General features: G+C 34.6%; 1 protein-coding gene across 7 annotated transcripts in view; it reads left to right on the forward strand.

Moving 5' to 3' along the window:
• RYR2 (ryanodine receptor 2) overlaps positions 1 to 17,451 on the forward strand; it is a 429,918-nt gene that overhangs the window by 302,904 nt on the left and 109,563 nt on the right. For all 7 annotated transcript variants that reach the window (XM_075748765.1, XM_075748768.1, XM_075748767.1 and 4 more), the window contains 14 exons: positions 554 to 657; positions 2,049 to 2,184; positions 2,879 to 3,065; positions 3,548 to 3,653; positions 4,928 to 5,048; positions 6,310 to 6,479; positions 7,527 to 7,747; positions 8,819 to 8,909; positions 11,185 to 11,325; positions 12,137 to 12,300; positions 14,584 to 14,662; positions 15,303 to 15,392; positions 16,477 to 16,614; positions 17,066 to 17,143. In XM_075748765.1, the coding sequence (XP_075604880.1) occupies positions 554 to 657; positions 2,049 to 2,184; positions 2,879 to 3,065; positions 3,548 to 3,653; positions 4,928 to 5,048; positions 6,310 to 6,479; positions 7,527 to 7,747; positions 8,819 to 8,909; positions 11,185 to 11,325; positions 12,137 to 12,300; positions 14,584 to 14,662; positions 15,303 to 15,392; positions 16,477 to 16,614; positions 17,066 to 17,143 (1,826 nt within the window). The remainder of the gene's footprint in view (positions 1 to 553; positions 658 to 2,048; positions 2,185 to 2,878; positions 3,066 to 3,547; positions 3,654 to 4,927; positions 5,049 to 6,309; positions 6,480 to 7,526; positions 7,748 to 8,818; positions 8,910 to 11,184; positions 11,326 to 12,136; positions 12,301 to 14,583; positions 14,663 to 15,302; positions 15,393 to 16,476; positions 16,615 to 17,065; positions 17,144 to 17,451) is intronic.

Consider the following 17,451-nt stretch of genomic DNA (forward strand, 5'->3'; position numbering starts at 1 on the left):
ATGTATAGGTACAGGACAGAAGCATAAACTAAAATTCTTTTTGGAGAGAAAGTCCTCAAATGAAATGCATTTGGAGTGTTAATATGAAAACCTTAGCTTTTTCTAATGCTATAATGACTGCCATTTTTTAAAGATATAGATAACATAAATCTTATATTTTAAGCCTTAAAGATAATTTCTATTTCAATACATTTGATAAAATGTCAGTGGTTTAGATAGAAAATCCCCACTACTTTTTCCTCAAAATGAAGGTGTGTCAGTTAGAAAAATTAGAAAGAAAGAGATCTTAAAACAAAGTATATGATAAGAATAGAAATGTGTAAGAAAAGTTATTTCTAGCTTGAACATCTACATTGTATTTTGATTTAATGTCAATGTCAAATTTCATGCGAATGCATGATGCTTTATAATAAACTGAATGGCATAAATGATATGTTTATAATCATGTGCTAACTAATGACAAAATGTTGTCTTTTATTAAAAAAAATGTTAATGTATTTCCTGTGACTTTGTTGGGTTTTATTAATTTGGTGTTGAAATGTTATTTTAACAGCCTCTCCTTCTATGCGAGGATCAACTCCTTTAGATGTTGCAGCAGCCTCTGTGATGGATAACAATGAACTTGCACTAGCTTTAAGGGAACCTGATCTGGAGAAGGTTGGTAGCTTCTTTATCACGCATTTTTTTTCCCTGTAGAGAGGGGAAGATTCCTGTTTCCTGGAGTAATCAAAACTCAAGATTATAAGAATTATATGGGAATTTTGTGTACCTTTCAGAGGAAGACTAACAGGATCTGATTGTTTGTTCTTCCTGTTGGTTGTCCAGATAGTTGAACTGAGTTTATGGTTATTACATACACAGGTGTAACCAAAAGGAATTGCCTCGAGGGCAGCTCTTACTTTGGGAATAGTGGAGTCCATACCCAACAAAACTGTATTGCTAAAAGCTTTCTTTGTTTTTCTGTCTTGACGGTGACCTACAGTGGTGGAATAATTCAATAGGGATTAGTAGAAGCCTTGTGACAACTTGTTACAATATATGACAAATTTTGTAGAGATATCTATCTATATCTATCTGTATTTTTCCCTAACATTTAAATCTGCTTCAGAAAAGGTGGAAGGAATTGGGATTAATTAAACTAGAGAATAAAAACCTCAAGAGAGCATGTGAGAATTGTGTAGAATATGTAAATTGCTGCTGGAATAGAAGGAATAGAATAATGGTTACTACGTCAGTAGTGGATAAGAAAAGCGGCTTAAATAATGGAAGGACAGATTCAAGGTAGACATTAAAAACCACTTTCTAATGGAAAGTAAGACAGTAGAATACATTGTTCAATTTGTTCTTGAAGACCTCCAATTCTGGAGATGCTATAACCTTCGTAGCAAAGCATGTCAGGAATAATATAAGTGTAGAACCTTTATTGGAATAGGAAGATGGACCATGTGTGTTTAAAAGGACATTTTCAGACTTATCATTCTTATAGTCAGCAAAAGAAAGCTATCTGAACTGATTAAAGACTATGCTTACAATTCTTACAATTCAGATAGGAGAGGGCCAACTTAAAACTACTACCGAGACTATAGGTCTGAATTGCAGAGAGTGTTACTGCTGTGCGTTTAAAAAGAAAGGAAGAAAAAAACACAAGTGAAAAGGAAAGGTTAAAATAAAAAAGTAGTCCTGTGAGTTATATTAGAAGGTATGTTTTGAAATATGGATAGTGTGTGGTCCGCCAATATTACAAAATTGACTAATTTGTAACGCTCAGGGTTGCAAGAGAAATGAAATATAGACAGCAAAGAAGTGGTTTAGAGGAAAAATGGAATTGAGATAAGTAAGCTTGTGTAGTTCATGGTAGAAGTAGTATAAGACTGGGAAAGTGAACTAAGAAAGAGGCTGCTTTTCTGATTTGCCCAAAGTATGATATGGTTTTGTTGGGGATAACAGAATGTGGACACCATGTCCGAGACAACGTATGAGGGTGCTTCCCTTTGAAACTGCACTTCTTTTTCACAATTAATTTCTTTTTCATCTTACGTTGCTTTTAGGTAGTTCGCTACTTAGCTGGATGTGGATTGCAGAGTTGTCCATTGTTGATTTCTAAAGGCTACCCCGACATTGGATGGAATCCAGTTGAAGGAGAGCGATATTTAGATTTCCTTCGTTTTGCCGTATTTTGCAATGGTAGAGTATAAGCCTATAAATTTTATACCTTCGTCTAATGTTCAAATAAATTTGTCATTTAAAATAGCAATACAAACCAATTGATATGGTACTGTAAATTTAAAGGACAATTTGCAGAAAGAATAGAATTATGCAAGACACACAGTAACTTAGATGCCTATTTCACAAGTCATATAGAGTACAATGAGCCTATCCCCCATTTATTAGATCCATCTTTAGTCTTTGAAATGCCCACATCTCCTTTGGAAGTAGAGCAGAGTGTCCTAAATCTCTTTACGATAAAACTTATGCTAGACATAAAGCCAAACCCCTGTCCTTTCATGAAGATATCAATAGTCCACATTTAATGTTTAGCAGCTATACTTGTCCCCTCATTAACTGTCTTACTTGAATGTGAGTCTTTACTACAAATGAGTAGCTTCAGTGATGCTTTAAACATCCTTTATTACATAGTTACTTCTCTGGCTGTATTTAATTTTGAATTAAAATAAATGTTTTATTTTGTAGCTTTTATTACAATAATAGAGGAGTATGTTTGTGTATTTATGTAACTTTGTCATGATATTTAAACTGTTTTGTAGTTAAAACTATCTACTGATGCATATGTTCCGCACTTTTGTGTACCTTTTTCTGATTGTATTTCAAAAGTTTTTTTGATATAATCTTAAGTCTTGATATTTGTTCTGTGTGGTAGGAGAGAGTGTGGAGGAGAATGCTAATGTTGTAGTCAGATTGCTTATCCGTCGACCTGAATGCTTTGGTCCAGCTCTAAGAGGAGAAGGAGGCAATGGGTTACTTGCGGCCATGGAGGAAGCAATACAAATATCAGAAGATCCAACAAGGGATGGACCTTCCCCAAGTAATGGATCTAGTAAAACCCTGTAGGTGCAGTGGAATTGCTTACGTTGCCATCATTTTTGTTTATTTGTTTTATAATCTCAGTGGTGAAATGACTTGTTTGTTTTAATGTGAATTATCACCTGCATTGTTCCTTGGATTGTATGAAGGGTAGAGATTTGTCTTCTACGAAATAGTGCTTCCTCTGCACTGTTAATTTAAGTAACACTCTCTAAATATTAAATCTTCTTTAGAATTCTGGGGTTTTTTGTTCTTTGTCAGTTGGTTAAGAATCAATCCCCTGATGCAAAATGAGACACATAAATGGTAGCAATGCAGATGTCACTACAATCTTTCAGGTACAAATTCCATTCTGTGTTATTCTGCTAAAAGTCCATAGTTAACAGGAAGCCACTATGTGTAAGCTGTTATACCTATGAGCAGATTTTCTTTCTTTATTGGTGATGTAACAGCTTTCCTGTATTATTTTCATCTTTTAATTGTTTTAACATTTAACTAATTACAGTGAAATGGAAGAACAAGAAGATGACACTATTCACATGGGAAATGCAATCATGACCTTTTATGCTGCTTTGATTGATCTCTTAGGACGTTGTGCCCCTGAAATGCATGTAAGTTTTATGTCTTCATGCATTGGAAAGTAAAGGCATAGTTGGTTTACTGATTGTTTAGTGATTTCCTGTTTGGCTTTTTCACAGTAGCACATTATCAAGTATTAAAGCAGTGGTATAGCTACATAGTATCTTAATTTACATAACATGGTCATCTACTAATTTGCAAGGAATTTCAGTAAACTATTCAGAAGCTGTTCTTTTTAAAGGAATTATTCCATTGCTTTTCTTATTACTGTTCTCTGGTCAGTCTTCAACAATATTCTGTCATTAATATTGTTTGATTGTTCATTGTGACAATCGGAGTCCTCAAATTTCCCTATTTACTGGGATGATGTAGAGTGATTTTTTTTATGGTTTTTTTTTTTTTTAATTTTAAACCATAGTTTTACTCTCTTCATATACTTATTTAAACAGACTGTTTAAATTGCGTATAAAAGAGTAAATGTTATAGGGCATTCTTTTAAAATGTATGAATAAGTATTGTCCCTGGATATACATATTGATATTTCATAATCTTCATTCACAGTGAAAAACTTTTTAAAAGGTAAGATGTCACTATTTCAGGCATTAGATACAAAGAATTAGACACTCGCACTATAAAACCCAGTCCCTTACCAGTTAGTTCCTAAAAGCTTGAAAATATTTGAAAATATTTGTGGTTTACAATTCAAAATACCTTCCTGTTCTTCAGAAATTCTACTTAGTTATGCATAGTTTCTTATTTCACCCCGAAATGTGCCCTAATTCAGGTAGATCAGTATCAGATTTGTGCAGAGATCAATAACTTGAGAGAGGTATCTGCTAAGGTCAGTGTATAAATATCTTGTTTGAATAAGAAAATTGTCTTGTTTTCTCCCTGTCTTGCTGACTTTTTAAAAACAAAACTAAAACAATTGGAATACCTGAAAGTGTTATTATTTGGCAGGAAATAAAAAATGGCATTTTTCATCTGAAAATCTGCTTTTGCTCCCCCCCCCCCCCCGCCATGTGCTACATTTAATGCTTTGCTCACGTATTTTGCCTAACATTCCATTCTGAAAATGGGCTTAGTCTTATTTAATAACAACACATCTAGATTTCTAGACTTTGCATGTTTGCAGCCAAAACATAGCAAATAAATACAGATTGTGTGAAATTTACATTATTAATTATAATGCAATTTTGAGATCAGTCATTCTTGTGTATCTATGGTTTAGGAAGTTTCCAGAACATGAACACATATAGAAGGTAAAAACATGACCTTGTTAATTTCTTATTTGTCTTTTCATTAGTTAATCCATGCTGGTAAAGGGGAAGCCATTAGAATCAGATCAATTCTACGGTCTTTGATTCCACTGGAAGATTTGGTGGGAGTAATTAGTATTCCTTTTCACATGCCAACCATAGCTAAAGGTAAGATGATTATTCTACTTTTTTCTCCCATCCCATTCTTATGTTTTGTAATTTAACAACATACTGATACTCATGCTTCTCTCAGTATTTAAAAATGTTATAGAAATTAAACTATTTATTATGTGAATTAGAAGAGAAATCATGTATATTTCAAACATGTTTCAAAAAATTTTCTGCATGCTATAGGCAATAATTCTGTGTACACTTAAATCACTGATGTAAATCCCATTCATTTAAATTGAATCTTGAAAATCTATTACAACTCTAAAAAGAAATTTTAAAATGCATACTTTCTATTTTTCTAAAATATTTTAAAAAACAACAGTCTTTTTTCTTGATCACATAATCCTTAGCTTTTGCTGTTCTAACCCTATCAATTGTTTCTAGCAGATCTTACTAAGACACCAGAGTTGTTCTTCAGCAACTATGGTGAAGTTGTAGGTGTGACATACATATGCAAATGCATTTCTTTGTGTTTTTTGCCTACATAAAATTGATTGCAATAGTGGGAGCTATGTGAGCATCAATATAAAAGGCAAAGGAATCTGCTTTTTTGGGTATCTGGAGAGATAACATTATAATTGCAACATGGATTTTCTAGGGACTTACAGCTCAAGAATGTCCGATAGGTTACAGTAGAAGAGAGAAAAAGTTCAATCATTTTATAACACCATTATTTATTGATATTCCAAATAGTGATAGATCTCTAAGTGATATCTCGGTAGCATAGAGTACAGCTCATAGATACAGAATTGTTTGTTTGGTTTTGAAAACGAAAGTATCAAAATTTAAAAATATTGCAATGAATTCCTTTCAGATACTTCAGAGGTTTTCAGATACAGAGGAATTTTTAGCACAATCTTAGTTCATTGTCATACATTACAGATATGCTCGCCAGTGCTGCATTCCTGGAGTGTTTGATGTAGAATTGTATTTTTTACTTTCTGTCTGCTGCTTCTAAGAACTAGGTAGTTCTGTAGATGAATTGGTATGTTTTGGGTACTTATCAGAATATCAACTGATAAGAATCCCTTAATACACAAAGCATGAACAGAACAGACTTTGAGGTCTGTCTGGGTAGAACTTGCCTTATGCATTCTTCTTCAGTTAACTGCAAATATGTTGCCTTTGTGGAACAAAACCATGGGAAGATGCTTAGCTGTTGTCAGAGACTCAAAACCTATGATGAGTAGTAACATGACTGCCTAGTCTGCTGGTGAAGAATGATCCTTGTCACTGAAGTCTTATTTCTTCCTTTTAGATGGTACTGTGGTGGAACCTGACATGTCTGCGGGGTTTTGCCCAGATCACAAGGCAGCCATGGTTTTGTTCCTTGACAGGGTCTATGGAATTGAGGACCAGGATTTTCTTCTACACCTTCTCGAAGTTGGCTTTCTGCCAGATCTTCGTGCTGCTGCTTCTTTAGATACGGTGAGGGTTTAAGTCTGTTGGTATTTCAGTTCTGTTATCTTACTGAACACTGCAGCATTTTTCATCCCTCAAAACCCCTATGTTTTATTTCTTCATGTTGTCTTCTGCACTTCTTAAATGCTGGATGAGCTGTGTGTTTCTGCTGAGCTTTGAGAATACTTGAAGAACAGTGAAGAAGAATTCTCCAGAATGATGTTCACTTTATAAGAGCCCCCACTGATACCCATATGCATAAGACATGCAATGCCTTTCCCCAGGAGACGTTCTGAGCTTGTGCTATGGAATCAAAATCAGATAAGCTGCAAATGAAGCGTGTAACCGAGACCCTCTTTCCAGAGATATACAGAGTGTTCTATATGCAGAACACTGTCTTCATGCACTTGTTAGGGACACCTACATTGTTATTTAGGACACCTACATTGTTATTTAGGAAGTGTCTAAATTTTTGTTTAGTTCCTCCTTGAAATTGCTGTCTTTTTTTCTGAGTCTTATTTCTATCTAATTTTTATTAGCTGGCTTGGTCCAGAAACATCAGATTTAGAGAACTTATATGAGGCCTAAGACAGGGACTTTGATTTCCCTATTTGACCTTTTATGTCAACATTTTGCTGAAAGTAATTAGGTGGTTGTTTAAGAAAGAGCAGGTGAGGATTTTTTCCTCACTTGGAACTTGGGCTTGATCGTAACACAGAAACATACTGAGTTTTGTAAATGCAGACTTGACTGGTGTTACCTGATTTTGGAGTGTTCTGTTAAGCAACTATGACATTCTTTAATATAGTCTTAAAAATACTTTTGGTTTTGAATGGCTACCTTTAGTGTTTATGTTTTCGTTCATTAAAAACAAAACCAAACCAAACCATCTGTGAGACTTCAGAAGCAGGAAAAGAAGCTAGGCATCCAGCTTCCAGTAGGTATCAAATCCTTATTTGTGTGTTTTGGAAATTTCCCTCTTTATAACTACTACAGAAGAAAAACAGGCAAGTTCTTTTAATTTGTAACAACATTCATGAGACAAATCTAATTTCTGTCCCATTTAATTCATAGGCTGCTTTAAGTGCTACGGATATGGCTTTGGCTCTGAATCGATACCTTTGCACAGCAGTCTTGCCTCTGTTGACCAGATGTGCTCCTCTTTTTGCTGGCACAGAGCACCATGCTTCCCTCATCGATTCCTTATTACATACTGTGTACAGACTCTCAAAGGGATGCTCTCTTACCAAAGCTCAGCGAGATTCTATTGAAGAGTGTTTACTGTCTATCTGTGGGTAAGAAAATATTCCTGGCTGTACAGAGATGCTAATTGATAAAGTAACTTCTGATATTTATAATACAGGAATGCAGAACTGTGCCACCAGTAGCATAATTAATTTTTTTTTTCTTCCTGGCAGATGACTGTGATAATTTTAAGTATGCTGTATTCAGTTTGCAACGTTATTGCTCACTCATATGCAGCCCTCAGTTATTTTGCTTTTACTAAGATTTTAAAATTAAAATCTTTGCGATTAACTAAGAGGATGTACTGCAAAAAGATAAAGCTCTGGAAATGTGGAATTGTGCACACACTGAAGTGCAATTTACATACTTTTAGCCATACAGATTCAATTTCTAATTAAAGTTAGCAACATTTAGGCTTTCAAATCACCAGAGCTTTTTTGAATATTTCACCATAATTTTTTTTGCGTAATGTGCAAGTGTGTTCAGAAATGACAGACTTTTATATTATATTTTATTATAGTGTAGCATTTCTTTATAAAATATATCACATTGACCATTTTATATATATATATTACCTTGATAAGAACCAATAGAATTGACCACTGTTTGCTATTTATCTGAAAAAGTTTAATGTCCATGCCATTCTAACATACATGCTATGCCTATTTCATCTATCCTTCCAGTTGGTGTCCACTGCTACATATCTTGTTTAGTAAATCTAAAGAGTTAGTGCTCTTATGCCTTTATTAGTTTCTAGGGTATTTTTAAGAGCCATTGAGATCTATTACAAGAAATTAATGTTATAGCCTTTTCTCATGGGCATGGTGGTCATAATACACGGTATCAAAATTCAGTATTTCTTTTCCTGATTTTCTCTGTCTATAGATCAGATAATTACTCTGCTTCTTTAAAGCAATTGATTTGCAGCTGGTTCAGGTTTTCTTTGGTATGCAGTTGTTTGCTTTCTTTTGGACACTTTTTTTTTGGACCCAGAAGCAAAATCCGATTACTTTATGAGAATTTTAATGGGATAGAACTGACAGGTTGCTTTAATGAATTTATTAATTATTTACATGAAACTATGCTGGTACACCCTTTTGAAATGGTTTGTCTGCTTTCAGGCAGTTGCGGCCTTCCATGATGCAGCATTTGCTGAGAAGATTAGTATTTGATGTTCCTCTATTAAATGAACATGCAAAGATGCCTCTCAAGGTAAAAGTATATTTTAATATTCAACAGCTTTCCTCATAACAAAGCATGACAGAAAATACTTGCATGGAGAATGTTCTCTATCATCTTCTTTGTTACCTTATCTCCACTCTGCAATAATGTAAGACAATAGTTCTTAAATTGCTGCTTCAGCAGGAATTCAGTCTAATTTACATCCATTCAAATGGAATTATGAAGTCTATGTCTAATGTTTGCTTCTCTTTTATTATCATTTTTTTTTAAGCCCTTGTGGAAACAGAATAGAAAACCCCTTGGGGGCAGGGGGCAGAATCCAGTGCCCAAAGGAAGATGGCAACTGATAGTCTGTATGTACCCCTACTTCTGCCCTCTGTGTTGGTTTTCCCTGCTTTTGGAAAAACGGACTCTTTTTCGGTGGTTTGTGCTTGGAAATCTAAGCAATACATGTTTTTTAATAATCTTCCATTTTGTTTTCAGTTACCAAAGGCTTCTCCATATCTTTTGATTCCCATTCCTAATGCACAAGAAGAAATGTGTTTTTTCCTTTCTGAGGTGACGCATTCCTTAAAGATTCCTCAGATTTCATCGACAAGAAACATATAATTTCCCACCTTACCTACTGCTGTTTTTCAGCAATCCTTTTTAATGCTTTCCTACCACAACTTTGAACAAGATATTTAATCTTTTCCTATTTAGTATTTCTTTATACTTTACAAGTGATGACATATCATGACTAATGGCATTTTACATCTGATTTCTATGCCAAAATACTCCTCAGAATTATGCAGGCTTCTACTAGCCAGATTATGGTCTCTGACCTCAGATGAGAAGTTTAGATTGTTAGTCTCAAAGCTGGGACCTGCTGCATGGTCTTTTCCCTGCCAAGGACTTCATCATTGGTTTGTATCCCCCAGGAAGTGCTCAATCAAACTAAAGATGCCAGAGCAGCCATTCTTTAGTACCTATGTGTGAGGAAAGCAATTGATAATTTAGTATACTGCCCTGAAGGGGACCTTTCTAGTGCATTATGACATTCTATGTGCTGCAAAAAGCAAATACTAACTTAGTGTTCCCTGCGTGGCTATAGTCCTTCAGGTTTTTTGAGGGAAAGAACAACCCCAGCTCCCTGAGATCTGTTCATCTAGGACAGCAGATTTTTTGATCCTGACGGTCACAACTGCAGTGACTTTCCCATACTGCTGAACTGAACAGGAAGGAAATAACATTTTGATCCTTTTGGCAAGTTGGGCTTTGGGTGACTATTGATACGAAGAGAACCACAGCGTTCACATGGGCAAATTATTTCATCCATTGACACCTAAACAAGTAATAGGAGTTTCTGAGGGAAGTGAGCTCTTTATCTGAAGATAGAACTAGAACTTCCTAAAGGTTTCACTGACAGTAAACTGATTTTCAGTGATTTAACAAGGGACTCCTACTTATATCTACTAATGTGTTTCTGAGTTGAAAGTACCATGCCTATTCCTTATGGGCTTGTGCTAGCAAACAGGTAGTACAAATAGTACATAGTAGTACAAATACATTATAGGGATTGTTGTTTTTTTTCTGATGCATGAAAAGTATAACAGAACGTTATATTTTTGGGTATCAAAATCCTCAATTCTACACATCAGGACTTTTTTTTTTTTAAGTCTGTCTGTATTTGTGTACATTAACATTATGAATATCTGCATTTTTCCATCTTTGCATTTGTTCTGACTGGAAAAACAAGAGAATCCTGTCAACTCTTTACTGACTGTGACTTGTAATACTTTGCCAACACTCTTTGCAAAGTGGTGTTGAAACAATTCTCTTTTTCTCTGAGGAACTGTTAAAATAAACTCTGAATTAAAATTCCAGCTCATTTTTTTAGAAAGATCATTCTGTGCCTTAGGAAAATTTCCCCATGAGTAGGACTAGGTTTTCATACTTTTGCCATTTTTTGTTTGGGACTGCCTTTACTGACAGATGTACAACTAATTTTTTCTCTTCTTGTCTGTGACTCAGGGACATAGAGGACACATTAAGCAAAAACCTTGTGATGTTTTAGTTTGGAGAATACCCAGTAGCAGGTCCTTGCACCATTTGAGTCCCTGATAATGTGGAATCTTGCAACCACTTAAGAAGAAAGTATCCCTGAAATATGTGTTTAATGAGAGAGGGAGAGATGATAAAGCTCCATGGGTTCTTGATAAAAGTTAGAAATTTTTCTGGCAGTGTCTGTGTAATGGTCGAGTGCCAGAATGGCAGAACATCAACAGTTATATTTTATTTGCTTTCAAAATATGTTCTGTTTTAGTTGCTGACAAATCATTACGAAAGATGCTGGAAGTATTATTGTTTGCCAGGTGGATGGGGTAACTTTGGTGCTGCATCAGAAGAAGAACTTCATTTATCCAGAAAGTTGTTCTGGGGTATTTTTGATGCTTTGTCTCAAAAGGTAATTCATTGTAATATCCATCTACTCATGTAAAAGCCTTACTGTGTAACTTTTTTAATGTAATCTGTTGTTTTTACTGAGCTTTTATCAACACCGTATTATCCACTTAAAGGGGAAAATATAGGCTTTAGTAAATTTAAATCTTCCTCTTATAGCTTCTGCTTTAATCTAGCATTTTGTCTGCTCATTAAAAAAATTATATAGCTAATGAAGTAATAGTGAGGTGTATCTGTACAAGTCAACTACACTTCAGAGCCCTAAAAGCATCTAAATACAAGCATCTGCAGGGGACTGAAAGCTGCACTTTTCTACCTCACACGCTATCCTTCCTTAAACCAAGAGCATAATCCTTTGCCTTAGCAGTTGTATTTTCATCACCCTTGAATCAATCTGTGTTGGACAAAAGTTTAATAATACACCTTGGCATGCATTTATTGTTCATTCTGTGAATTTTTTTAACGAACTTGCTTAAATTGTCATGAGTTTCTTTTCAAATTTAGATTTTTAGCTATGGATATTCCTGTGCTATGTTCTGTTCCCAGACATCTGAAAAATGCCTGATGTTGATCCCAGTGAAGGCAATACTTTTCCCATTTACTTCAGCAAGAGCAAGACTTGATCCCAACTTTATCTATAGTGTATGATATGCTTTGGGCAGTCAGTTTCCTTTATTTTCAGAACAAAAGTTCAATTTCACTCTAAGAAAGCCATTCTGTGGCTGCTTGGTTTCACATATAGCTATATCAGTTTCAGCAGTGATGTTGATAGCTTCCATTCACTACTCACTTTCTATCCCCTGTGTGTTCCCCAGAAGTATGAACAAGAACTGTTCAAATTGGCTTTGCCTTGTTTGAGCGCAGTTGCAGGGGCCTTACCTCCAGACTATATGGAATCAAATTATGTGAATATGATGGAAAAACAATCTTCAATGGATTCAGATGGGAACTTTAATCCTCAACCTGTTGATACATCAAAGTAAGGAATTATTTTGTTACAACTAGTTTGTTGGGTTTTTTAATCATGAATGTGTAAAAGTGGGATGGTCTGTTGTTGGGTATGATGTGAACTTGCAGCTTTTATTCTCATCTGAATATTTATCTTCTAGATAAAATGGACACCTTAATTTATATTTTTAATTTTTATTTACGAATTTATTTTAAATAATATAAACCAATAAATATCCAATTATGTAACTAATTTCTTGGTCAACCTAGAACATTGTTAATGCATTTTCAGCCTGAAGGTAGAACTGCCCAGTTACCTTTGTATGTCTGCTGCAAACAAACTAGCATGTTTTCAGGAGCAAAAAGAAGATGAGTCTACATCATCCCTGTCGTTATTAACATGTGCTAAGATGCTAATTCTGGTGCGTGCGAATGACAGCGTACCTACAGAAAATGATGACAATCATCATTCATATAATCTCTTTTTAGTATGACTAATGGGGAATAGAGCATAAAGATTTTCATTCTCTCTAGGCAGTCAGACTTTGACCATGCTTTTTTTGAGTACATTAGCCAGACAAGACACATATCTGAATGGGATTTTTTTGACTAGAGCCAGAGCCCCATTCTCCTTTGTATGGAATAGTCTTATGGCAGTGTGATTATGCAGTATATCTTGAAAAACGCCACTTGTAAGACATTAGTTTCAATTGCCTTTGTGAGCTTTCTATCTGTATTAACATTCAGAACACAGAATGGCACCAGTAGATTGATACCTTTGTTACAGCGTGCTTGTACATGTATGCACATCAAAATATGGTAGTAGAAGCTGTAATCTAGGCTGGAATATAGAAATCACATCAGTGACCATTAAAATTCATTTGTCTAAGATGTATTTAAGATATATGAAGGTTTAACAAAATTTAGTAAGGTTTTATACTATCATTTGTATAATCGAAGATAACTTTATCTGGTGTCATTGCAGAGGAAAACTGTAGATAGCCAGAATATATTTGAAAAATTCACAAAATTTTACTTATTATTACCTAAATCATCGGTCACCCCATTGCTATAGGAGTCAACAGTTCTGTGATGATTCACGACAAGGAAAGCACTACTACTGTCAGTGTCACTTCCAACCTATCCTATATTCTTTCAACATGCAAATCCTGCATCACATTGCTTACTAGTCCTAGGCCTATTTATATAAAGCTATAGGTAATATGACCTTATTGTACTTGTCAATTTATTGCATTTCTGAAATTATTCAAAGTATTATACCGTTACTAGATTTCTCCTTGAAATACACACTTCCAAACAATTAAAGAACTGATTACCATGCTGGATGAACATTTTCTGACCTTTGTGTGTGGTTAGGCTTCTGCAAACTGTTTCTCTGACATAATTTTGTTTTACATTTCTGCTTTTTCCCAACTTGTGACTGAAGATTAAAAACCAGAGTCTTCTACTTTGCAGTAGATGGCACTGTGACACTTCTGCTGCCAAAATTCTTTGTCCTAGGACAGAATATTTTGCTATTTCATAAGTAACCAAGAAGCAATTATTCCCTTTCATTTATAGGAATACAGATGCAGAAAAATACTGATATTTGATAAATTATATTTGGAAGAGGATTCAGTCTCTAGTGCTTGTTTGACAGTTAAGCATAGCTGCTTTTCCTTTACTACCTAAGAAACCTGAACTTCTGCACTGTCTTGTACACCTGTTGAAGGTCTAGTGTATTTATTTGTCGATTTTTTTTCTATTTTTAATGAGGATTTTAATATTTTTAATATTCACTGGGGTGTTGGAAAATAAAAGATTGAGCATATAACTTTTGAGTTGTCGTAAGTCATAGTGCTTCAAGCATATGTAAAATTGATGATGTGCTTCAAAAAGGACTGCTAGCACACTTAGTTTATAATGGGCATATGCGATAAGTTACCACTGCATTTCTGAAACTATGGGTCATAGTTATATCTTTAATCTTAAGAAAATGAATGTTAGTAATGAAATATGTGACAAAAAGCACAAGTGCTCGGTGTCATTATAGATTTTTCCCTGCACATGGGTGTTGAAGAAGTAAAATTCCTACAACAGCTGTGGTTCTCATCCAGTGCTCATTAAATAACTCAGATTTTTTCTTGATTTAATTGGAGCTTAGAGCAAACTGTATGTGAGGAAACAGCGCACAGAAAGATGCTTTGAATGGATGTATGCACTACTAATTATTTATTTGAAAGTTTTCTTCAAAACAAAAGCATTCACAATTCAGCATGTGTGATATAATGGCTATTTTTCTCTTCACTTTCAGCATTACGATCCCTGAAAAGCTGGAATATTTCATTAACAAATATGCAGAACACTCTCATGACAAATGGTCAATGGAAAAGGTAAAATCTATATTCCTGTTAAAGTAAAATCAGAATTTTTATTTGCATCCATTTCATCTTTAGAATATTTTACACTGAATATTATTATTTTGATTGGTACGTAGGTAAGATATAAACCTGTATTTTCTTGAAATGCATTTGGGGGGAAAGTTCTGTAAGTGTACATGAGTATTTCACAATAGTGTTTCTTCATTTCGTTATTTTTATTGTTGACTCTCAAGTAAATATACTTGCTAATTGTTTAAGAGTTTAATTGACTTGAAATTTCAATTTTTTAACCACTAAACCTCTTTAGGGATTTTTATTCCTTTGTGCCATTTTTGTGTCCAGTATTAAAAACAGTTCCTCAACTGTAGCACAGTATTTTGCTCTATATAAATATTTAAAAGAAAAATATATTGAAATATTGTCTTTGTGTAACCATTGATTTTCAAAAAGATGGCATACTGCATAATTCATTTCATTATGTGTAGCTAATATAAATGTTGGTTGATAAAATGTTGAGAAAATAGTAGAAAGGAAATTTTAAGAGAACAGCTCTGCAGAAGCATCGTTTAGTTCCTTTGTAACAAAAAAATAGGATTTTTCATAATTTTTTGGTTTTCCCCATTTTTTCCTCTCTTATTATTACTGTTTTCAGTTTGCCAATGGATGGACATATGGTGAAACATATTCTGAATCTGCGAAAGTGCAACCATTAATGAAACAATATAAGTTACTATCTGAAAAGGTAAGGAATTTGTTCATTCTTGATCCAGGGTGATTGAAAGATTGCTTCAATCACTATGAAAATATCACCTTGTGTTTCCATCACTTCTAAAAAAAATATTTAGAGTACGTCAGCTAATGTGTGTTTGTTGCCTTCCTCAAAATCTCAAAGAGAGATAGAAGGGATTTATTGTGCAATAAATAGATCACTCAGCCTATTTTCTCTCGTGGCTAAATTTACATGGCATAACTTATGGTGAACCTGAAGTGTCATACTGCCAGTGTATTTTTACAGTAAGCTCATACAGGGATGCCTGCTTGCTTAGTGAAGACTTAGGTTTAGGCTTTGTCTGGCGTCCAGTAGAGGGCATGAAGGCAATTAGAAGGCTGGAGAACTTGATAAATGAAGCAAGGCTGAAGGAACTGGGTTTGTTCAGCTTACAGAAGAGAAAGCTGACGGGGATGTAATCTTGCTCTCTCAGTACCTAAATGCAATTTATAGAGAAGATGGATGTATTCTCTTCAAAGGGATGTACAGTGACAGGACAAGAGGCAATGGGTGTAAGCTGCTTCAGCATAAACGCTGTCTGAAAATCCGTCTTATCTTGACAACTTAAACATTGGAATAGGTTGTCCAGAGAAGTGGTGAAAACACCTGCACTGCAAATATTCGATAGCCTAATTAGGTTAGCTTATCTGACCCCAAGAGAAGATTGAGCTAGATGGTGTCCAGAGGTCCATTCCAACATAGACTTTTTTATGATTCTATGTTTATAGCTTTTTTGTTTCATGTAGCAGGCAAAACACTGCATTACTCTGACAATTACTGCTCCACCTTTGAGTTAATATATGAGCATGCCATTAACATGGTTATCCCTGTGAACATTGGCTTCTTGCAGGGCCAGAATTCTTCTACCTGCCTCTGAAATGATTAATGAACTTTTTAATATCTTATATGATTTATTTGCTTCTTTGCAGTATCCTTGGGCCATAAGGGCTGATATCAGTACATTTCTTTGCATCTCAGTATAACCAGACAAAAGTTATTTTTTGCTCTGTACAGCTACATAATTAACAAGGCAATTATTGCATGTGCATCCTTCTAGGAGAAAGAAATTTACCGATGGCCAATCAAAGAATCACTAAAAACTATGCTGGCATGGGGATGGCGAATTGAAAGAACACGGGAGGGAGATTCCATGGCACTGTATAATCGGACGCGTCGCATATCTCAAACCAGTCAAGTGAGCCATTTTAGTAAAAACTTTTTTTTTTTTAAAGGCATGCAAAATCTGCTCTCCAATCTTTGGTTTTAAAAGTGATGAAATAAACCCGTAGCATTAAAATATGTGAAAGCATTTTTCACAAGCAGTTGTACAGCTCTGAAGATTGGTTTGGATTTCTATTCACTGAAGCTGAAATTTTCTTTCCCTGTTCCAAAGTAATATATTAATAAACATGTTCCAAAAAAAAAAAAAAACAAACCCACAACAAAACTGAAATAGGAATGTATTTGTTCACTTGCTTTAAAGTTAACTACATTATTTAGTGGAATTATTTACATCAGTAGGTGATCATGCATTAATAGTGAGTATTTATATGATTTTAGTCTGCTATTTTTTAGAATTTGATGGCTATGGATGCTGTTAAGTGTGTAAAGAAATAAATAAACTGTTTTGCATGTGTGCGATTCAGATCTCTGTAGATACAGCCCATGGTTACACTCCTCGAGCAATTGACATGAGCAATGTCACCCTCTCCAGGGACTTACACGTAAGTCAGAAACACTTAATATGCCTTCTTTTTTTTTACAATTTATTTTTTTCTTTTCTGCTAGTTTATTTTAAACAAATTGGACGCCTTATGTTACTTTCTTTGACATGCTTTGATTTTAATTTGGGTTGGTTCATTTGTTTTTTTCATCATTGCTCTTTCATCCTGTGTTGCAAGCATCCGTCATTTTGAAGAAAATCCTCTTTAGAAGAGCTTGCAGCATCAGCTTTTTTCTTTCATTTGTCATTCCTTTCCTCACCATCTTCCCAAAACATTTTGTCATTGGTCTTTTTTCTAAACTGAAGAAA

Source organism: Balearica regulorum, chromosome 3, assembly GCF_011004875.1.
Source record: "Balearica regulorum gibbericeps isolate bBalReg1 chromosome 3, bBalReg1.pri, whole genome shotgun sequence".
In the NCBI taxonomy this organism is placed as follows: Eukaryota; Metazoa; Chordata; class Aves; order Gruiformes; family Gruidae; genus Balearica; species Balearica regulorum.